This window comes from Nuphar pumila, chromosome 2, assembly GCF_984573655.1.
Source record: "Nuphar pumila chromosome 2, dmNupPumi1.hap1.1, whole genome shotgun sequence".
Lineage (NCBI taxonomy): Eukaryota > Viridiplantae > Streptophyta > Magnoliopsida > Nymphaeales > Nymphaeaceae > Nuphar > Nuphar pumila.
In genome coordinates this window covers 98258963-98283076 of record NC_143250.1, presented here as the reverse complement: position 1 = coordinate 98283076, position 24114 = coordinate 98258963, and the positions used below count along the sequence as shown (strand labels likewise).

The window sequence follows — 24114 nt, the reverse complement described above, 5'->3', positions numbered from 1 at the left end:
CAATGGATCCAGTTCATATGTAGCCTATCAAATACTCTTATAAATAGTATTTACTATTGTTGCTTGATTCAGATTGGATCACGGCTGGAAAAATGAGTCCTTTTTTTGCAAACAGTTCTAGATCCAACTGCTCATTCAGGTGTAAATAACTTTGTAAGAGAAGCAATGAAATATGGGTTGACCTTGAAAGTCAAACCGTATAAAAACTTTATAAAAACTTGATTAACTAAATCAGATCGCACATGGTTTAAAATTTGGGTTTGAAGATAGGGCTGGTAAACGAGCTGAATGAACCGAACAAAGGGTGCTCAAGCTCTGCTTGTTTCTTGTGCTGAGCCGAGTCAAGCTTGAGATCATGAAAAACCTGAGCTAAAGGAGCTGAGCACGAGCCAGTTAATTTAGAAAAGATATATTTTTTTTTCGGAATTGAAAATAATAGAATTTGGAGTTTTGAACCTTAAACCTACTAAACCAAGGTCAAATTGGCTCATTTACAAAATAAATAATTGTTTCAAACTTGTGGATTTCAAAAAATTAAATTTATTGCTTGCAAGCCAAACACTTCAACCATCTTCACTCTATTATATACAATATATTTATTATTAACTAATAGGCCTATACAGGCTGAGCCAAGCCGAACATTGGTCGTTCAGGCTCGAGTTTGCTGAGCCTGTTTTCGAACAATCTCTTAAAGTGCCGAGCCTTGAGTGGCTCATCTCTTTTCCTAACCCTATTTGAAGAACAGTTGTTAATTGGCAAGAAGACCAACCAAGAGAGTTACATTAATTTTAGCATAAGCATGCTTCTTAGTGGGGAAGTATGTCATGCTCTGGCTTCATCTTCACGTTAAGTTACAAATTAACTTTATTTTGGAAAACATAGATCGACCTTTTTTTCTTTTTTAGGGAATACCATGAAAAATTCACATGTTGCAACCACTTGGAAGGTTCATAAAATATTGAATTTCTTGAATTGTTGCTTTTCTTATGATATACTAAAAGCATACAATAGTAAAAAAAATATCAGATTAATGTTATGTTGACCTCATCCATCATACGCAAATTGCTGTTCCTTCATTTGTTCATGTGTTTTAGGTAAGAAAATTGTTGTTAAAAAGGAGTTTCAGATAATGCCATAAAATGAAGTTTAAATTGAAAATAGATCTTATGATGCAAGCATCTTAATCTGAAATACTTTTCTTTTGGTTATAGTAAAATTACATTGTTTTAGAGTTGGAAGCAAAAGAGTAGTAAAATTACATTGTTTTAGAGTTGGAAGCAAACACTGACTTTTCTGAGAGTATTTGGTATTGAGTTTTGCATCCAAGTTCGAATCCTAATCCGATTATATGCAAATATCATATTTTAAGCTAGTTAGATCCGGATTTGGTTTTGTCTGATTTCATCCAACTCCGAATCTGATTATGTCGTGTCCCATCAGGTCAGACTCGGTAATGGCTAAACCCGACCTGTTTAAGTCCCTACACCCCCCTCCCCCTCGAATCAATTTTTTTTATATGATTATGAAGGATAACATAAAATAAGGACAACCTCTTTTTTTGGCTAAGGAAAACCCTGTTCTCATTGGTCGTGACTGGGATGAGTGTGAACCCAGTTAGCTGTAGTGTAGCTTTGCCACTGATAGTATTTTCAGCTTTGGCTTTGCGTCCAAGGATGCACACTTACCATTTGAGAGAGAGAGAGAGAGGAAGAGAAGGAGAGATCTGCAGAGAACAAAAAAAAAACAGGAATCAATTGACATAGGATGAGTTCAATCCTCGATATCCAATCAACAGCTACGATTGGTCCGCATTTTCATCCGGATGTGGACTGGTCAGAGCCGTCTAGATGCTTCAGCTGGATGGCTAGGATCAACATAGGATAGAACCCATCCTATGTCAAAAGGATGCAATCATTTTTTATAAAGCAGAATCATGCTCGCCAATCCTTTATTTATTGCAATGCTTACACCAGTTAAGAGTCCCCTCACACGCCCTTCTCAATCTTCTTTCCAACAGGTGAACCATACTTCTTCTCAAAGTCTATAAACAAAGAATAAAAATAAAAATAAAAGCTAATAACAAGAACAAGAGCAAGTTTGTTGGCCAATTCAAAACAACCAATCTTTTTTTGAGGAAAAATATAAATATAAAAATGAACACATTGAGGGTAGATTGCTTGAGTGGTTACATCAGTGTCCCATCTAACTTGCTTCACAGAACAAATGATATCATTCCTCTAGTGTGAACAGGAACAGTCTGCTAGCGCTCTACAGCTTTCCCATTCACATCTGTCAAATGTGGCACAGTAGTGACCGGGACAAAAGCTGTAGGTCAAATCCATACAAACATTGTTGGTGAAGAAGTTTCTCATGTAACCTTTCATACTTTATCTCCTCCTGTTGAGCTGCACTTTAAAGTATGTTTATATATATTTCCAAGGACGACACCAAAGCAGATTCAGCAACTGAGTACTGTGTATGCGCACATGCTGCCAGAGCAAGTTTAAAGCTATTTCATACATGCACATGCTGTGCTTTTGTCCTCTCTCTCTCTCTCTCTCTCTCTCTCTCTTTTGATTTCCTCACTAAACAGATAAATCAGTTCCACCAAATTAACAAGCCAAACCCAGCATCTCCATCACTCCTGAATATGTGTATACAAATATTCTGCCTGTGAGGGAGGGGGGTATCACTGGTTATATGTACTACCACCTATGGATGAGCTGGTGAATCCAAGTTGCAAGAAACGTCCACTTATCTACAAAAGTTAGGATTTGGAGCACTAGGGTGTGGGAAATTCTGATGAGAATTCTTGGATAAAATCCTCAACTCCGCTGATGTCCAATTCCCTGGTCAATGTTGACAGAATTGGTTTCTGAATAGAATCGCTTTTCCAAAAAAAGAAGTGATCATTTTTTGTACAGCAGCACGGCATGCTTCTTAGCATGCAGCTCTGCTCCGTTGCTGATGACCATCCATCCATCTCAACATTTCTTGAGATGGACACCATACCCAACATGATCAATAAGATATTGCTAATTTCAACTCATTGATACCGTATCCACATCGACACAGGAGACTTTATCCAATAAATAGAGGCCAATTTGGCTCAAACTCAGTGGGCTTACCCTTGCCCCTAGAGAGTCATCACGATTTTGCTTAATATCACTTAAACTAGTTTTTTTTTTCTTGAAATAATTAGATCACCTTTGAGGGCAATTTTTTTTAATCTTGAATAATTAAAAGAACTGCCTAAGTTATCTCGACTATTAGCAAAAAGCTGCCCAACGTTTCAGTTATTAGATTTAATTGCCTGCTCTACTTTGAATGAATTTTAAGTATCGCCCTGAGATATAAAACGACATTTTTGTCCTTTTTTTTTAATAAACAACTCATCTTATAGTCTGTTAAACAAATAACTAAGAAGAACATCTCGGTCACTTTATTTTTACTACACAATGGTTACCTCACCGATTTTAGGACGGCTAAGCATGTCTTTTGAATATTACTTACAAAAGCAGGTGGCTGAATGTAACAAATAAAATGTTAGGCAGCTTTTCATAAATATCAGATAACTTAGGTGGGACACTGATGTAACCACTCAATTAATTATCTTTATAGTTTTCATAAAATTAATATAACTAATTAGATAAATAGTAATAGTTTTTTTTTTATTATTAAAAATTAATAAATAATTCAGGCCCATCGTGCCGAGCCATGCCCAGCCCACATATATAACGGGCCAGGTTTTGGCTCAGGCCTAAAACCTTGGCCCAAACCCGGCCCATGGCGGGCCGAGTCGGCTTGGCCCATCGGGCTGCCCAGCCCGTTGCCCACCCCTAGATAACACTGGTCAAGACACCCAAGTTCTTACGAAGTCTAACAGTGAAAGACACCTGCATATCTGGTGAGAGTCGAGCCTTGGATGAAGGGCTCTGTAGATTCAGCACCTTCTTCACAGACGCGCTACCACTCGCCCGAGTGGGTATCATTATTCTTACAATTATCATCTTTCAAAAACATTTGGGGGTAGTCCTCTATCATAAAGATCCGTTCATTTTTAGACTGAGGTGGTATCCCATGTGGTAAGTGGGTCCTGTGTCAAGCTGAAGGCTTAGGTTTGAATCCCTCTGCCACATTGGAGCTTAAGCGATGTCTGGTGGGGGTCTGCCTAACCCTAGCTTGCCTTTCCATAAGAAAAAATAAAGTTTGGAGAGCCGATCAGGTTATATTTGTATATATAACCAACAGTGGGTTTTATTCAATCTCCACCCCACATCTCACTTGGGAACCGTGCATCTCATTTGGAAGTAGGGGTGTCAATGGGTCGGGTTTACTCAGACCCGACCTGGACCAAACCCTATAGGATCCGGGTATATATGGTGACAAATAAAAAGACCCGATTAAGACTCAAGTCCAGACCCAAAGGTTCGATTAATACATGGACCCAGGTATAGTTCGTGAAATTTTAAACTAGACTCAGGCCCGACCCGAGTTCCGATTAAGACCTGTAATTTTTCAATTAATGTAAAAATGATAAAAAGTATTATTTTATCGGGTATGATCCAGGTCTGGTTCATGTAGTTTTTATCGGATCTAAGTATGGTTTTTCTTATAGCAGACTTGATTAGACCCAAGTTCGAACCCGATACCATACCCAAAAATCTGATTCAAGTCATGTTCCACCTGAGTCGGAACCAAACCCGACCCGACCCGTTGACACCCCTATTTGGAGATTAGGGCTACACACATCTCCATAAAGTGAGATGTGTCGGTGGGAATTGAATATAACCGAAGAATCTGTTATATGCAATATGACTTGAATAATTTCTCTGAGACTTTGACAGAGAGGAAGTTAAGAAAGTGAATGTTTCAAAACGTAAAGGGTGGTCCCACCTTTTAAGAACAAGGCAATTTTAAGCATGGAGATTGAACCATTTCAAATCTAAAAGCTTAACTTGAATTTGAAAGGACAAAGAACTCTTTAATGCTTTCTGCTTGGTACACTTATCAACAGGTTTTACATTCAAAATAATGGACTTGGCGGGTACTTTTTTGAGTTTTGCCAAATTAGGTTTTTTGTTGTTTTACAAAACTACTTGTGTGCTCTTTCCATGAAAAATCAATGGGAAGTTTTTTGTTTGCGTATGGGCAGTTGGTAAAATCTGGAGCTGATGGAACTTTGAGTTGAGATTTTGGGATTGAAGGGATAGCATTAAACTGCAGACAGGGTAAATGCATACACAGTGAAACCTTGTGAGATGAATAACGATGGATAGTCAAAATATTGAAAACGACAAGGTTCTTCTGACTTTCTCCATATCACGACGCTTTACCTTGCAGAAAAAGCACACCCTTCGTCAAAGCCTCATTATTTAGAGAGAGAGAGAGAGAGAGAGAGAGATTTATGGGAATATATGAGAGGATAACGTCACCACTCACCAGATGGGCAATTACGCACCACCTTGTACTCTCTCTCTCTCTCATGGTGATCTATAAATACATAAGGCACCGGATATCCAATTATTATACCCCAACCTCCTTTCTCTCTCTCTCTCTCTGAAGAGAATATATCCCTCTCTTAAACGGTGGGTTACACATACAATAAGGGCACCGTAACTGCAAGTATTAGAGTACCCCAACCAACTTCTTCTGATTCTTCCTCTCTCTCTCTCTCTCTCTCTCTCTCTCTCTCTCGAGAGTGAGGTGTAAGTGAAGAATGGAAGGAGAAGTGGAGGCGGTGTGTCGTCGGCACTTCGTGTTAGTACATGGGATAGGACATGGGGCGTGGTGCTGGTACAGAGTCAGGCACCTCCTTCAGTCATCAGGCCACACCGTCACCTGCCTCGACCTCACCAGCGCCGGCATCGACCCCACCGACCCCAACACCATCTTCACCTTCCAACAATACAACAGCCCGCTCATCCATTTCCTATCCAATCTCCCCGACAACCAAAAGGTCTCTCTCTCTCTCTCCTAGGAAGATATCTATATGATCCGCTTCTTTCTTGATTGTTCTTCTCCTCTCTTTTGTTTGATTTAAAAAGAAAAGATATTTAATCTCTTTTTTTGCTGATTCATAATTAATGAAGGGGGTAAATTATGCATTACTGCAGGTGGTGTTGGTGGGTCACAGTGCGGGAGGGCTAAGCCTGACTCATGCCATCCACACGTTCGGGACCAACAAGATCTGCCTTGCCGTCTTCGTTTGTGCCACCATGCTCAGATCCGGATTCTGGACTCCCCAAGATGTCCAAGACGTGGTTTTCCTTCGCACCCCTCCTTTTAACTCTCTCTCTCTCTCTCTCTCTCTTACTTCCTAGAAAACAGTGTTTGGATGCCCCCAGTTAACCAGAAAAGTTGGATAAGTTGGGAAATTGCATTGCAGACCACAATGTAATTTCCAAACTCATCTTGTATGAATGGGTGCATCGAAACAGGCTCTAAAAGTGACTTATGATGTTTCTTTAAAAACGACTTCTGATGTTCATTTCCGGGCGATTGGATTCTGCAGAATTTGATTTCCTAGGGATGTGAACGGTCCGGATTCAGGTCCAATACACAACCGAATCCAAGTTCATTTAGTTGGATTCGGTACCAAACGTCAGATCCGGGTAAAGTATATAGTGTTACGGTTGAATAATCCAAGTACATGTAAATATTGCATCTGATTAGCTATTTAACCGGATTCAATTTTTTGTTTCATCTGAATCCAAGTTCGACCCCAAATCGACAATGCCAAACCCAATTAGGTCGGATTTTAGCAATGCTCGGGTGTGAAGTGAGTCCAAACCACTTACATCCCTACTTGATTCTGATTAGGGATATAAATGGATTGAATTTTATCCAATATCTGACTGAATCTGACTGTTTAGTTGGATTTGGTAAGCCAAAATCATATCTAATTCTAATAGGGTGCGTGTATGGTTTTGATCTTTTGATACCAAATGGAACGGATATTCGGACATGTTGGATGCCTGAATTCGCTTACATCTAAAAAAATATTTTGTATGTGATTTTAACCATCTGGATTCATATCCAAATCCAAATCCTTTAGCCAACATCGTATCTGGTATAGGCCACATCTGTCCCAAATCCGAACCGTTCACATCCCTATTTCTGATGGACAACATAAACCATATTCACATGGTTCTGGACCCACCTGGATCAGACTCACTTCTGATCCATTAACCGGTTTATCAGTTTTGAAACCCGAGCTAGGTGCAGTTAATAAGACATGTTACCTGATTAGCTTTTTTTCATTTCATTGTGTTTAAAAATTAAAACAGGGCGTTCCAGATTTTCCTGAAGAATTGGAGCCGGTGTTTGGTGAAGGACCAGAGAATCCCCCCACAAGCGTCTCATTTAAGCCTGAATTTCAAAGAGAACTCCTTTACAATCAAAGTCCAGAAGAGGTAATTAAACAGAACTACCATCCCACTGATAACACTGGCATACCAAACTAATAACCCAGTACATATTCCATCCTTTGACATTGGATCAGTTTCCATACTACATTAAATCCTAGCTGGCCAATCAACGGCTAGGATTGGTCCACATTTTTACCTGGATGTGGACTGATCTGAGCCATCCAGATGCTTCAGTTGGACAGCTATGATCCACATAGGATGGAACCCATCCTATGTCCAAGGACGGGATCCTTTTTGCTAATAACCTGGGCTTTCACACACACACATATATATATACATAGTCATTAGAATATGAGAACTAGAAATATGGGCATTTTCATCACTTTTTTTGCAAATCCAACCATGTGGATGCCATGAATTTGCTAGGAATCAACCATTCGATAGTGTATTTTCGATGAAAAAATGTGATTTTTTAATGCTTGAATATTTACCTTTAAAAATTCTTGTTTATGCATCAAAATCTGATGATTCAAGAGCGGGTTCTCATAAAACCAAGCATGTAGCATATTTTCACATCCTTACAGTTAGATTCAAGAGAAAAGAACATATAATTCATGAAAATCGCAGTTCACACATCAGTTCTCATATAATTCATGAAAATCGCGGTTCACACATTAGTTCTCATGTTTTCAGTTATCATATACTAGTGACTATATATATATATATATATACACACTCTTAGGTACGGTACTTTCTGGGTGAATCTGAACTTTAGTTGCTCAATTTATATCAACAAATGCATGCAGGATGGTTCATTTATCAAGAAACTGAGTTTTGAATCGGATGGTTTTGATGCAAAAATAAGATATTCTTCATAGCAAAATTTTGGCGAAGTGTAAATCATTCAAGTTTGTGGCCCTTAGAAAATCTGCTTATACAACATGACCAGACGGTCTAAAACAAGTTTTTCACTACACAAATCAATTAATAGATGATATTGGTGAGGCTTTATTCATAAAAAAAAAAATCAAGAAAATGTGAAGGAATGGGCTGTTTTTAATAGAGTCTGATACACTCATATTTATTAATAAAATCGGATGGTGCGCTCCAACCCTAAATTGCCCAATTGAATAATCAGATGGTTAAAACAACCCTGTAGATGTGATCTACATGATTGTTTGATAAAAAAACATGTTTTGGATCATATCATTGCGATTAAGAAAGATTTTTGAAGGCATGAAAAATCAATGGCTCACTATGCGCTGAAATTTCATAACCTAAAAAAACATGATTTTATTTTCAAAACACAAATATGAGGTATAAAACACATCCATGGGTTTAGATTGCATAAAAGAGGTGTTCTTGACCGCCGGACACATCAGGAGGACCTATTCCCACCAAATAAAAGCTTTAGATTGTCAAATTTCTTAAACATTTTTAGTTGATTATTTAGTAGAAAACAAATTTTGGATCATGTGATTATAGCATATATGTATGTTTTTTTTAAGACTTTTAAAAATCAACGGCTCACAATTTCATGACTTAAAAAATCATACTTTTGTCAATTTTTTTTTGTCATGACTTCATGTTGCCTATGAAAGTCACAGGCGCAGGTTTTAATCTAACCAAACCTCATAAAGATGTTCAGCATGTTCCAAATAGTAACAACAAACTTTCGAATCGTGTTTTTTTTTTATGAAAAAACATGATTTTATGACTGGAAAAAGTATCACACGTTGTACCGATTTTTGAAGTCTTATAAAAACATGCTTTGATGTTGTAATCAGGTGTTTTAAAAGCCGATTTTGAATGATGCCCAAAACTTCAACCTGGTTTTCGTGTTAGCCAGGTTTTATAATGATTTATATAATGTTATCATGATGATGATTTCCGTTAATGGGTCACGTCTCCTCAGATTCCGTTAACGGGTTTATATTTTCTGATTTATATCATGTTTTATATCATGATGATGATTGTGAAACTGCGTGATCCGAAAATCGATCCAACAGGAACACTCTCCTGATAAATCAAGTTGAAAAAATAAGGGGGAGCACGACGAGATGACTTTTTTTAATAAAAAATGAGTTTTTAACTTTGAATATTTTTAAAAATCTTCATACGATCCAAGAGTGGATTTCTATGAAATCAAACATGTAAAATACATCTATCTTGTCAGATTTTATGAAAATATAGTGACATCCTTCAAAAGCATGGCTACCACCTAATTGGTAGCTGCCTACCCGATTTTGAAGGGTTTTTTTTCAGATTTTTCTCAAATCTGACTACAGATTTTATAGGAATCCACTCTTGGATTGTCTGATTCCGACGTGCAAGTAGGGTTTTATAAGCTTTAAAAATCAACCATCTATAATTTTTATAAATTTTTAAGCTCAAAAATTTACATAATGATCCAAGTTTTGTTTTCTAGCAAATTGATCATGCCCAACATATCCTCAAGGTCAGATTTGCAGAAAAAAAAACCCCTAAAAATACCTATTTGCTTGTGGTAGGTTGGAGGTAGTTCAGAAAAGTGGTAGTATACATATATACAGACATTCAACGCATCAATTTTCAAATGATTAAAGATTGTTGGTGTAAGACACGTTTCTTAAAAAGAGGGCACAATGTGGTTGGACTAGAACAAAGGTCGCAGTTTAATAAAATGACATATAGATAACAAAAAAAGGATTCAGTCCTTTGACATAGCTAGGATGGGTTCGATCCTATGCGTCCAGCTGAAGCATCTGGATGGCTAGGATGTGTCCACATACAGGTGAAAATGTGGACCGACATTAACCATTGATTGGACGGTTAGAATTGAATATAGGATGAATTCCCATCCAATGTCAAAGGACTGTATCCCTACTCTATAGAGAATAGATGTCATGATCCTGTTGTATATACTGGCCCACAGCTCCTACACGGTCTCCCTAGCAGCATCTTTTTTTTTCTGCTTTTGCATCCCCTCTTCTTTGCTATTTTTAAGAGGAAATGTCTTTAAAACAGCAACTGTTATCACCATTCTTTATTTCAGTTCTAAAGCAAAGCTTCTCCTTCACTTTAAGATGGTATCATGCTAAAAAAATTAAAGACTTGCCTTTAATTTGGTGCTTCAAAGCCACCCTTTCTTTAGCATGTAGTCTTTTTTCCTTCTCAATCTAGTGGGAGGAAGGATCAGGTGCAATGTGATTGCACATTTCAAGTGTGCTGCTGCACCTGATCACCCACCATCTTCTGGATCGGCCTATCAGCTGGTGAAAGTATGCAATGGCATTGCACCTGATCTCAATTCATCTAGGGCTTATCTCTTCTTCAAAAAGGGTTATGGGAACATGACATTTTAGTGCTACTTTCCTTTCAGCCTACTACTCATATCCTTTTACACAAGTAATAATTTATCCTAGTTATCAAGATATATACCTCACTTTTTTTTTATCAACATCTCATCATTATAGCCATAAAAAATAAATGGATGAATATTTATTCATCATCATTATCCTGAACTCATCTCCCTCAGTATTGAAGATCAAAATTCTGGAATTCTTTAACCGTGAATCTGTGTCTGAATACAAAGATAAACCTAATGTTTACCCTCATAAGAAAGATTATATCCTCAAAATCAGGCGTTCGATAGAAACAAAAGTATTCATTTGAGGCAAGAGAATAGGCCTATATTTAAAGGTGATAATGGAGACTCAAGAGAGACGTGTGAGGTCTTCCTATATTAATGGACGTAGATTCCTTTGGAATTGAACCACGTTAAACCTGTGGTCTCTTGTTAGTTGTGTGTGGTTTTTGTATATCATTCTCAGAATCAAAGTGCATCGTGCACGTTTGATATTTGCTTACTTGATCACATTTTCAGCATGATCACACTCTCGTTTTCTAAGAAAATTGAATAAGTTTTATATGGTTGAACACAATTAGGCTGCACAATGAGGAGACAAGCCAATCGAGATTTGGCTCAAAGAATTCAATTGAACTTATGAAATATGCGTGGCAAGCCGACCATGGAAACAGGTGTATGGCTTTGCTTGGTTTGTACAGGCTCATCAAACACACACACACACACACACACACACACACACACACACACACACACTATATATATATATATATATATATATATATATATATGCCAATCGAGATTTGGCTCAAAGAATTCAATTGAACTTGTAAAATATGCGTGGCAAGCCGAACATGGAAACATGTGTATGGCTTTGCTCGGTTTGTACAGGCTCATCAAGCACACACACGCACACACACACACACACTATATATATATATGCCAATCGAGATTTGGCTCAAAGAATTCAATTGAACTTGTAAAATATGCGTGGCAAGCCGAACATGGAAACATGTGTATGGCTTTGCTCGGTTTGTACAGGCTCATCAAGCACACACACACACACACACACACTATATATATATATATATATATATATATATATATATATATATATATATATATATATATATATATATATATGCCAATCGAGATTTGGCTCAAAGAATTCAATTGAACTTGTAAAATATGCGTGGCAAGCCGAACATGGAAACATGTGTATGGCTTTGCTCGGTTTGTACAGGCTCATCAAGCACACACACGCACACACACACACACACTATATATATATATGCCAATCGAGATTTGGCTCAAAGAATTCAATTGAACTTGTAAAATATGCGTGGCAAGCCGAACATGGAAACATGTGTATGGCTTTGCTCGGTTTGTACAGGCTCATCAAGCACACACACACACACTATATATATATATATATATATATATATATATATATATATATATATATATATATATATATAGAGAGAGAGAGAGAGAGAGAGAGAGAGAGAGAGAGAGAGTGGTGGTAGCTGCTAACGACTGTTTTAGCTAACCCAGCTAACTGGGCTCTTGAAGAGGTTTTCTCATGTTTTGCTTAAATCTGGCCATACAGATTTTTCCAGCATGGTCAACTTACTAGTAAACAACACTTATCGTGTTTTTTCGACACAAAACATGATTTTTTATGCTTTGAATTTTTAAGAAAATCTTATACCGTCGATTTTTTAAACCCTATAAAAGCATACTTGCGTTGTATCGGAATCAGATGATCCAAGAGTCAATTCCTTTAAAATCAAGCATGTAAAAACACCTGTACAGTCAGATTTAAGAAAAAATTCAAAAAATCCTTCAAAAGCCTGGTTAGCTGGGGGGTTACCTAGAAAAGTCAAGATTAAACACTTCATGTTCGGTTCATTCATCTCGTTCATAAAATATCCTATATCATCCCATTATTTCCAGAACCCTATATAGTGCCTAATTAATCAGTTGATGATAATTAATGGTTCTGTCTATATATGTTCTCTAGGACTCAATTCTAGCTTCAATGCTTCTCAAGGCAGTGCCATCAAGGGCATTGCAGGCAGCAAGGTTTGACAATACTGACAGCAACAATGCGGATGGAGTGAGCAGAGTTTATGTGAAGACAACAATGGACAGAGTGCTCAAGCAAGAACAGCAAGAGATCATGATCAAGAGATGGCCTCCATGTGAGGTGATGGTTTTGGAGACTGACCACAGCCCATTCTTCTCTGCTCCTAACCAATTGGTCAGCTTGCTACTCAATGCCTCTAGCTCTCCTTATTGTCACAATTAGAAGAAATGGAACACAATTAAAGCACCACATATGTGGGAGAACTTTCATTGTTGAATAATAATAATGTCATTAGTGAAAGCATAGAATCATGGATTGGCATCATATCATCTGTTATTGCTCAGTATCAGTTTTTACTTTCCTGATATCTAGCTAGGGATGTCAGTAGGGGGGTCAACGGATTTACCCGGACCAAACCCTATAGGGTCCAGTATGGTGACAAATAAGAAGACCTGATTAAGACCCAGGTCCGGATCCGGATCCAAAGATCTGATTAATACATATATGGACCCAGGTATAGTTTGTGAAATTTTATACCAGACCCGGTCCGGACCCAAGTTCCGATTAGGACCCTTAATTTTTCAATGCAAAAATGATACAAAATATTATTTTACATGGTATGGTCCGGGTCTGGTTCATGTAGTTTCTTATCAGGTTCGGGTATGGTTTTTCTTATAGTAAACCTGATTAGACTCTGTTCGGACCCGTTACCCTACCTGAAAATCTGTCCAAGTCTGGTTTCACCTGGATCGCCAGACCAGGATGGATCTTGATCATGGTCTCAATTTGCAGTAAGGGTACCCCATGGCTCTGTCGACGGATCCATTACCTGACCTGTTTGGGTGCACTCAACATTCCCAGGTAATTTGCAGATGGGGTTGGGTTCTATTGGGTCGAGAAACAGGAACCGCCGCTAGGGATGTAAACGGTTCGGATTCAGGTCAGAAGTAGCCTTTATTGAATCCGACTAATTGGATAGTGTGTGTATCAGGCATAGTGACAAAAGTTTTTATCGGCAATTTCTCGTTTTTCAAAAACTCGCGGGAAATTGAAAAAATTTCATAATTCTCGCATTTTTTCGGCAAAATCTCGGCAATAAAAAATTAATTAAAAAATATATAAAATATTTTTTATAAGAAAATATTAATAAAAATACAAGATTTTTTTCGCAATAAATAGCCATTTAAAACATAAATATTGCGTTTAAATCTCGATATTTATGTTTTTTCATAAATCTTGTGATATTTTGAAAATCTCACGATATTTTGAAAATCTCGCGAGAAATTGTCGTTTAAAACTTTCAGGCAATTTCTTGCGATATTATCGCGAGATTTTCATAAATCTCGCCATATTTGTCACACTGGTATCAGGTCAGAGTTCTGATTGGTTACTGTCTGATGTCACCCTGATGCCATTCATCTAAGTGATGAACGACATCCATAGCATCATGGTTGGATTCAGTATCTCATAGATGGGTCCCACATTTTTTCCAAAGCCGTTGATGCCTTAGATGAACGACATCTACAGCTTTCAAATTGAACAACTGAAAACACTGAGCCCAACCATGGTATTTCGAACACCGTTCATCGCATAGATGCATACATCAGGTTGGCATCAGAGGGTTACCGTCCGATGTCGCTCTGGTCTGATACACACCTTTTTTTTATAATGGCAAACAGTTCTAGGTCCAACTGCTTATTCAGGTATAGAAAGCCAAGCTTATTAGTAACTTACCCCAAGGGAGTTTGATGCAGTGGGGTGGCACCTTGTCTGTTAGACGGGTGGTCATGAGCGTCACCCTTCTTCGCAGGTCAACACCTGCAGGGGTAGGGGTAGGGGTCGGGGTCTTAACCTTGGAGTTTTATGTCACATGCATGATGGACCATAGGTATAGCAGGTTGATCAAGTGAGATTAGTTCTTTATGCTGGGTGCAGTTCTCCGGGTTATAAAATAAGAAAAAAAAAGCTCATTAATAACTATAAAACCTGTAAATTTTGAGAATTATAAATAAATAAAATGAACATGTTTATGATTGAGTTGGAAATCCTTTTATGGGTTTTAAATTTCATTTATTGGTGATATACATGTTCACTTGTTTATTTTTGGCCAAGAAGGGTATATTGGCATTTATAGGGTTAATTTAGGTAACAAACTATTAAATACATTTAATTTATAATTAAATACATGTATTTGATTGTGTCTATTACTTATGGAAGTGATTTTACAGTGTTTTGAGGATAATTAGATATAATTAGTTAGCCTGCGAATAAATTTTTATCATAGGGACAATTTGGTCAAAATAATTTAAGCGGGTATTTTATTTTAATATAATAATTAATTAATTTTTTTTCTAAAACAATAATTTAATAGAGTTAGAATAAGATTATTTTTAGTTAGCAAAGTTTAGGATCTTGTTTTAGTGAAAGAAATGGATTTTAGTATGGACTCGTAGTCCATAAAGGTTTGGACCCAATTGGTTAACGCAAATTAGTGTTTCTTATGGATTCTAAATAGTTAAAGAAATTTGTATTTATATTTATTTTGAGTTTGAAATGTTTTATATATATATATATATATATATATATATATATATATATATATATATATATAATTATCTTATTTGGGTTTATGTTGTTTTACAAAACTTGATTTAGGGTTTAGGAGTGAACTGTGAATTGAATTCGGTTTGGTTGGGCGCACTTAGGGTTGTTAGAGTGGATGGGTGGGGCCCACTAGGGCACCCGAACCCCCCTCCCCCCACCTCTTCTCTCTTTTCTTTCTCACTCCCACGGCCACCTAGATAAAAACCCCATCTCTTCTCTCATCATCACCTACAACAACCATTTCTCTAGGGATTAACACCACTAGGTAAGTCCATCTTCTTTTCTTCTTCTCTATCTTGTTTTTCATCGCTTCCTCTTCTTCATGTTGTTTTTCTAATAGCTGACCCCTTTGGCTTATTTTCTTGAGTTTTGTGCACATCTTAACATTGTTAATTGTGCCCATCATATTGGGATTCACACCCAACCCCTTAGCTACACGAGCAGCATCTCCTTCTTCTTCGATCATCATTTTCATTCTTCTTGTAGTAGATTGCCCCAAGGAAAAACATTTTTTCTTGAGAATTGAGCTTTTTAGGAACCGTGCAACTTAGGGATTCATGCTACAGTGTGGCAGTGTCTTGAAATGCATGTAGCTAGTATGGAGAATGCCTAGCCATAGAAGTCAGCCGACCAACCCCCATTTCGATTGAAGATTTTACGATTTATGAAAAATTGCCCAATCCATCTATTTGCCAATTTTGTATAGAAGCAAACCAGCCCCTACCTCGGATTGCATGCGGATTGTAGCACCTCCGTCATCGTGGGAATGCTCCAGCTGAACCCCTTTTTGTGCTATATTTTTTGGTTTTCTTGGTGTTGCACGCACACACCAAATGTTCGAGCAATTGTCATTGTTGCAGTTTATTGCGAAACCTCTAAGGATTTTGGGTTTTGCTATAGTATTTTACCGAATCTACGAGAGTAGATACCCTTAACTGAATTTTTAGAATTCTTAACTAGGTTGTTTTGTCGCAATAATGTATTCTTTATTGCTTAATTGGATTATGCATGTAGCGTAGCACTAGTTTTCTGGTAAATAAGTTTTGTATATGCCTAATAGTTAGGATTTGCTAATTTTATATTAATTAGCAATTGAAACATGTATTTAGAATTATTTAGTTAGCATAATAAATTTTATTTTATATTTTATATATTTTAGAATTTTAGTTTTGTCTTCAGAATTGCGCCACACGCTAAGGGTTCGGTAAAATGCCTAAAAGGAAAAAATTCTAGATTAGAATGCGATATTGAACATGTTTCAAAATCAGTTTTTAAGTGATGATTATGTGTATTTAAAACTCAGTTTTTAAGTAGTTTTATTTCACATTTATGTCGTGGTTTGATTATGTCATGATATGCGCCATAAATGCATGGGAGCACACGCGAATATGCATGGTTAAATGGGTTAACATGCACATCACATTTTTAGTTTTGTGTAAGTACTCATGCATCGTTGATATCCACATATGAATGTGTGTACATGAACATGTTAATTCAAATTTTAAACATGCATCAAATTCTTAAATGCTTGCACCATTTGCCTATGTGAATTGTCATGCAGCTACAACAAAAATGCAATACTTAATGCTAAGGATCACAAAGCGACTATAAGTCGATGCACATTCAAAAAATGCAATGCCTATGAAATTGGGTAAACTACATATGGTAAGTGTGTATGATGCAATGCATCATGCAAATATTGAAAGAAATTTAGAAATCATGTGGAGCATGATTTGAATCTATGAGAATTGAAGTGTTTTTCTTGTTGTGGTACAAAAGTCATGCTTGATATGATTTTAGAATAGTGAGATATAGAGTATTTTTGTAGGCACATGTTTGTGAATGTATGATTGAAATAAATTTATGCGTGATTGAAATGGGTGCATAAATGAAAGAAATGCATTTCTGAAATAAATGCATACGTGAAATGATTCAGTGTGAAGCATGTCATGTATGTTATGAATGAGTCATGCATAAGGGCATGAAAGGGATATCATGTGAGATAAAGGCACTGAAAATGTAACTTGTGACGTTAATAAAAGATAACCCTAGGACCACGGGTCCATAAGAGGCATTGGTGAAATCGAGCACTCCGAAATGGCAGAGTCTGTCTCGATCTCAACAAAATGATTGGGTCGATCCCATTTTCAATGAGATGACTAGGTCTGTTCTGATCTCATGTCTTTCTTGGAGAAGAAAAGGCAGTACAAACCTTGTGAAGAAGGACTATGTGTGTCTCGTCCATGTCCCATAAAGGTTATGGGGACAGGCCTACCTAGTGATTCATAGGGTAGGGCAAAAAACTTTACAGAGTTAGGGAAGACGTTTTCTATATTTTTAACTTGGGTGACATATGCGAGCAAGGACTTCGTGTCCATCTCTCAATCACTGCATTGTAGGATTGATCATCTAGGATAGACCCAGTTAAGTCATAAGAGAAAAATTAAAAATACATAGCATAATAAATATCTCTATGGCTATTTATAAGCGACTATACCCTATTTTGTACCAGATGAGTCTAAGTAAATCAAATAAACAATGTATTAGAATTTTAAAATCACTTTTGTCATATGCATAAACATCATGAGGTAGACATATAGATTGCTAATGTTTACGAATGTTATTGCATATGAATAAAAAAGTTATGCATAAATGATCATGAGATGAACTAAATGATGAATGTCAAATGAGTTGATTGAGATGCATATGAAATGCATGTGTGTGTGATACACACTGAAAAGGTCATGTGAATGAATATATTCTTATATTATAAAAATCCAAGAGTGCATAATATGGTCATGAGAATTTACCTATTGATTACCTAAATGTATGAATGCATATCATAATCATGTGATTGATTTGTTTATATTTTAATCAAAGAATGAACGTGAATGTCACAAATGGTTATAGACTTGTATGTATTATTATGTATTGATTACTTAAAAAGCATGCACATATATTATATGCTGGAATGGTTAAATGGGATTTTGATATGTTTGTTATATGCACTTTGGAATGCATATGTTATGATTATGAGAGACTCGTATATTCTGACTTGTAGGAAAAGCATGCGTATGTGTGTTTCACGCTGGACACGGTCAATGAGACTTGACTTATTTGCTTTAATCAATTATATGTGATTTGTTTGATTGTTTATTCATTTATGTGAATAATTGCAATGAGAATGAATGGATGAATGCAATGAGTATAAATGAATGCAATGTGAATAAATGTTTTGATTGTGGATTCTCTTGACCTTCATTTTTAAATGATGAAAATCACACTATGACCGTATCAATATAAACTTGATTCGCATTCTTCAAGTTTGGTTTTGGCTTTCCTACAAGCACGTGTTAATGCCCTACAACATTACAAATACCATCTTGGAGGATTGAGGCAAAAGACAAGACACTATACTTTCGAAGAACACATTTACCTGCTATGATTTGTTGGGGATCTAGACCTTAATTTGTTTTAAAGACTTGTAAATACATTAAACATTTTTGTTATTTGGAATGAAATGAAATATTTTGCTTATATCATGGTTTGCTTTAAATTTTATAGGTGAAGCTATTATGCTCACCCTTTTGAATGTTTCACATCTCAATCTTATTACATAACTCCTCAAATGTCTTAACATTTAAATATATTATGTCTTCTGCATTTACCATATGATTTTCAATAGCGTAATAAACTCAATTGAGTTGTGTCTATGGATAGTTCCCTATTGTACCTGATACTAGGAGGCTAATATATGCACGTGCTTGCGCTCAGGTAGACCGTCTAGTATTTGGAATGGTTGGAACATGACCCTAGATGAGCTTGTTGATAGATTACCCTTTGGAAGTCATGTTTACTTTTACATGAATGAAAAATTTTAAAATTTCTCAAAAAATTGGATTTTGAAAAGAATTTTAAAAGGTTGAATTTTTTGTGGGTGGTTACAATAACTTTGTAAAATAAGCTATAGAAATAGGTTGACACTGAAAGTCAAACCATAGAAAATTTGGATTAACTAAAGCAGATCACATAAGGTTTAAAATTTGGGTTTGAAAATTAGTCATTAATTGACAAGAAGACCAACGACGATAGTTACATTAGTTTTAGCATAACCATCGTGGGGGTTGTGAAGATGTTGAGTTGAAGGCCCCAGATCAAACCCCTCTGGCACATGGGTGTGTTCACAGCTTTCAGAGGTAGGCCATATAAGGCAAGGCAATTGTATGGCCCCACCCGACATTTTCCCTCACTTCGACAAGGGTTCATCATCATAAAAAAATATTAGTTTGAGCATAAGCATGTTTCTTAGTGGGCCGAGAAATGTCATATTTTGACTCTTCATCTTTGTATTAATTTGCAGGCTATTTTTTTTTACTAAAAAGACTGGATTTAGGCAGACCCCACCTGTTATACAACTCATACCATTAGGTTTTGAACTTGTAACATCCCAACATAGGGTGACGTGCACTAACTGCTACCAAACAAGCGGAGACCCTATTGGTTTATTGACTTTATTTTGGTAAGCATGTGCATCCACCTTTGCCTTGTTTTTAGGAAATACCAAGCAAAAATCACATTACAACCACTTGGAAGGTTCATAACATATTGAATTTCATGAACTGTTGCTTTTGTTATGATTACTGGTGTCAACATGTAAGGTTTACCCGAACCAAACCATATAGGGTCCAGGTATGGTGATAAATATGAATACCCGATTAAGACGCTGGTTCAGACTCGAAGCTCCGATTAATACATGGATACGTGTATAGTTTATGAAATTTTATACCAGACCCAGGCTCGACCCGAGTTTCGATTAAGACCCACAAATTTTCATTGTAAAAATGATAAAAAAATATTATTTTACCAGTTATGGTCTAAATCTGGTTCAAGTAGTTCTTATCGGGTGTGGGTATGATTTCTCTTATAGTGGACCTGATTACATCCGGATTCGGACTCGATACCGTACTCGAAAATTGGTTCCAAGTCTGGTTTCACCTGGGTTAAAACCAAACCCTACCCGTTGACACCCCTAGTTATAATATACTCAAAGCATACAATTATCAAAAGAAGATCTGCTCTATTATGATAGATTAATTATATGTTGACTCCATCCATCACAAGCAAATTTTTGTTCCTTTGTTAGTCCACGTGTTCTAGGTAAGAAAAGTGGTGTTAAAAAAGAGTTTCAGATAGTGACACAAAATGCGGTTTAAGTTGAAGATTTGCTCCAAAAGGGTTGTCTTTGTGGGATGGGGCCCGGTCTAGGTTCAAATCTCGTGGTTGTCACCCCACGCACAAGCCAAGGTCACCATTTTCTTGGGGACGGTTTCTCCTTGTAAATACCAAAAAAAAGTTGAAGATGGATCTTATGATTCAAACATCTCAATCTTAAACACCTTTTTTTTACAATACAGCTATGAACAACTAAGAAAGGTAGAGAAATAGAAACCATGAGCATCTTCATTTCTAATGGTGACTTGCTTCTTTTGAAATTTTAAACCGATTTTGGGTTGAGTCAAAGTCAAATGTTAAACTTGTCTTGTAATTAGGAGTTGTCAATAGTTTTTTAAATTATTGGTGAATAGAGATTTCATAGGTAATATTAACATTTATATAATGTTGTATGGGCAGCATAGGCATGAAAAAAAATGTGAAGATGTTATGTAGGTTACCCATGCATACAATAAAATACAAAAAGCGAAAATTAGTTATTAAATAATGACTAAAATAAAAAGAAAATAAACTACTATTTATAAAAAAATTTGAATAAGGGAATGATGGGACTTATCCGGATTTGCTAAAATCTTTTTTGAAATTATGAGGATGTCGTATACATGCCTTGATCGTCCTTGGCTTGACGAGAAGGTAGGATTCAAGCAAGTAATCCAATCTTTGTAGTCCAAATTACACTATAGTGATGCTTGAATATGCAATGAAGATCAAAGTGTATTAATATTTGTTCTTTAAAATAATAAAAATCCAAATGAAATAATGAATGATCTGAAAATCACCTTTTTCGAACTCGAGGGCCCGTTAAGCTTTTAGAGTCTTCCTTGATCCTAGCAACTCTTATGCATAGTGATGAAGCAAGTTGTAACTTCCACAATATCTCAGTGTAAGTAGGGTAGCTCGAGGGAAGATGGTATAATTAAAGAGACTCAGACTCATTCTCTATAGGATCGAAGCTTGGACAGGAAAATTTCAGATGATCAAGTTCTAGGGAGAGGCCCCTATTTATAGTTTTCTGATTGGGATACGGGTAACTAACTTTTTTGAATTCGGATCCAATCAAATGGGTCATTGTTTATTCTTGATGAGGATAAAACTCATCTAAAAGAGTCCTCTCCTCCTAAAAATCGTGTAGGAGGGGTGGAGGTTGAAATCAGATAAGATTAGGATAAGCCAAATGGCTTATCCTTCACTTGAAGCGCGGGATGGTAGAGTTGTTTGGTCATGCTAGGTAGGGATGGCAAAACTGACAGTCATCCCATAGGTGGGATAGCAGAACAGTTTGGCCATGCCAACCCAAAAACCAGGGATAAAAGGGGGCAAGACTTGGCAAGACGATAACATTGTCTGCCATCCCAGCCCAGGGACGACATCCCTGTCTGTCGTCCTAGCCCAGATCTAGATCTAACTGAATGGATCAGTTTTGAATCTATATCAGGACTAGTCCGACAGTTTTGAGATCCAGATCAGAAATGGTTCTGGATCTAGTTTGTGAGTAATTATGAATTTTGAGAATCCAATTGAGTTTTGAACCTAACTCAGATGGGTTGAGACTAGGTTAGGTAAACCTAGTGCTCTAAGAGTAGACTGAACCGGTTTTGACCTAGGATGAGTGGGGTCAAATCATAAGAGTCAAAATGACCAATTTATTTTTGTGTGTACCTAAGATCCGATTAAGTAAAATGGGCATAACTTTGCACTCCAAACTTAGAATTGAGTGAAGTTTGGTGTGTTGGACTCATATTATAGAGAAAAATCTCTATGTCCTCTAGTTTTGGTTAAATAAGGGGCACACAAATCAAGGTCTGACAAGTTAACTCGAGAGAGGTAATTTGGTAATTTTATCAAAATATAAGAAGTTATGTATATTAACACGAACATGCTTGTGTGATGATTAAATCCTACTATTAGAGCCTCTTGAGACTCATTTACGACCAGAGTACAATATTCATATTTGAGGTAAGGGATATTATAAGTAATTTTAGTTGTGAATAAACCTTTTTACGTTATATGTTATTGCTGATGTTGTGTATTAGCATGATTAGAAAGACAACTCTTGAGTATGAACATAATATGCATAAAATGACCCTGCATGAAATTATGAGATGATTATATATACATGTTAGTCATGATATATCATGCATACTAGAAAGTGATTATTTTTGTGATAACATACCTAATAACATGCATTATGATGAGATTGTGATTAGACTTGAGTCCATTTATTCTAGTCATGTCATGTGACTTTTTCATTAAGATTAACATACATAACCTCTTAAATCTCAGAAGTAGGGACATATGAAAATGGCTACCTGGTTCGCGGTCAGAGTGTAACCACCATGGAGAGTGCATCACAGGTGATTTAATGATGTAGGGACTCTATATCATTGCGTGCTTAGTATGAGATAAGTGTAAACCTTAATTCCTTTATAAGATTGAGAGTGAGATATGTCGTGATCATTTTACGATATCACTCATGAGAGAACGAGTGAAACACAAGCTTGAGAATATAGTTCAATATATGAACTTAAGATATGACTTAAGGTTATATTCACACAGTGTTTGGGACTCTAGACAATCATGAATGGTTAAAAGTCATCATAGTTAGGATGCAACATGAACCATGTCGAGATTGAGATTGAGCCTGACCTCTTGACTAGCTACCGGTGGGGTCCCCTTTTTGTTTCACTACAGTGCCTGGTGATTCAGGGATCACTGAGAGTGTATGGTTCATGGTCTGGTCAACATGTAGAATTAGGGTGTTCTACATGGGTTGCTACACCCATAGACGGCTATGACCGATATACCCGACCTAGTATTTTAGTTTGGTGTAAGTGAGTGTTTGAGAGAGTTTAAAAAAAGAAAATTAAGACATACAAACCTTGTGTGGTGTGTCAAAACGTAAACTCAGACTTGGGGCTTAGAGCCCACTTCAGTTATAAGTTAAAATTATTATTTGCTTATAGTTATTTCTTATTGGGTTGTAGACTCACCTCCTATATAATTACAAATATAGGTTTCAGGTACACTAGCGCAGGCATGACATGATCAACTACTTTGAAAGAGTAATTGGTAATTTTTTTTCTTGTCATTGAACATTCATGTACTTGTTATTTTCTTATGTTATGAATGTTGAATTTTGTAAAAGAAAATAAGTTATCAGAAAAATAATGAAAAAAATTTAATCATATTTTCTCTATGTGAACTCTGTATGCTTTTCCTTTAGGAAGTAATATTAATCAGACTCAAACTCTTGAGGTTCCAGATTAGGGTGTTACAGAGAGTGATTTGACATCTTCACCATTTATTGTTTCATCCCACAAGAACCCCATGGTCCTTGTGTATATTGTGGACTATGAGGATGCCAAATCACTTTTTTGATTTGGCAGATCACTTGATTTGCATGCACTCAGTATTCTCAAACCTTGCCTCTGCATTGCCCTTGATGGCGACAACTTGAAAAGCATTGAAGTCAA

General features: G+C 36.6%; 1 protein-coding gene across 1 annotated transcript; it reads left to right on the top strand.

Annotated features, from left to right (window-relative positions):
• Window positions 1-5719: 5719 nt before the first annotated feature.
• LOC149846341 (methylesterase 17-like) lies at window positions 5720-13027 on the top strand. Its single transcript, XM_089991023.1, has 4 exons — window positions 5720-5959; window positions 6117-6260; window positions 7290-7415; window positions 12740-13027. Exons 1-4 carry the CDS (start codon window positions 5720-5722, stop codon window positions 13025-13027), a joined length of 798 nt encoding a protein of 265 aa, XP_089847149.1.
• Window positions 13028-24114: the final 11087 nt, after the last annotated feature.

Bases quoted from the DNA above. Each gene is read 5' to 3' on its own strand.
- LOC149846341 (XM_089991023.1), top strand. From the start codon at position 5,720: ATGGAAGGAGAAGTGGAGGCGGTGTGTCGTCGGCACTTCGTGTTAGTA. The intron at 5,960-6,116 runs GTCTCTCTCTCT...GCATTACTGCAG, and splicing joins ATCTCCCCGACAACCAAAAG to GTGGTGTTGGTGGGTCACAG. The intron at 7,416-12,739 runs GTAATTAAACAG...TATGTTCTCTAG, and splicing joins ACAATCAAAGTCCAGAAGAG to GACTCAATTCTAGCTTCAAT.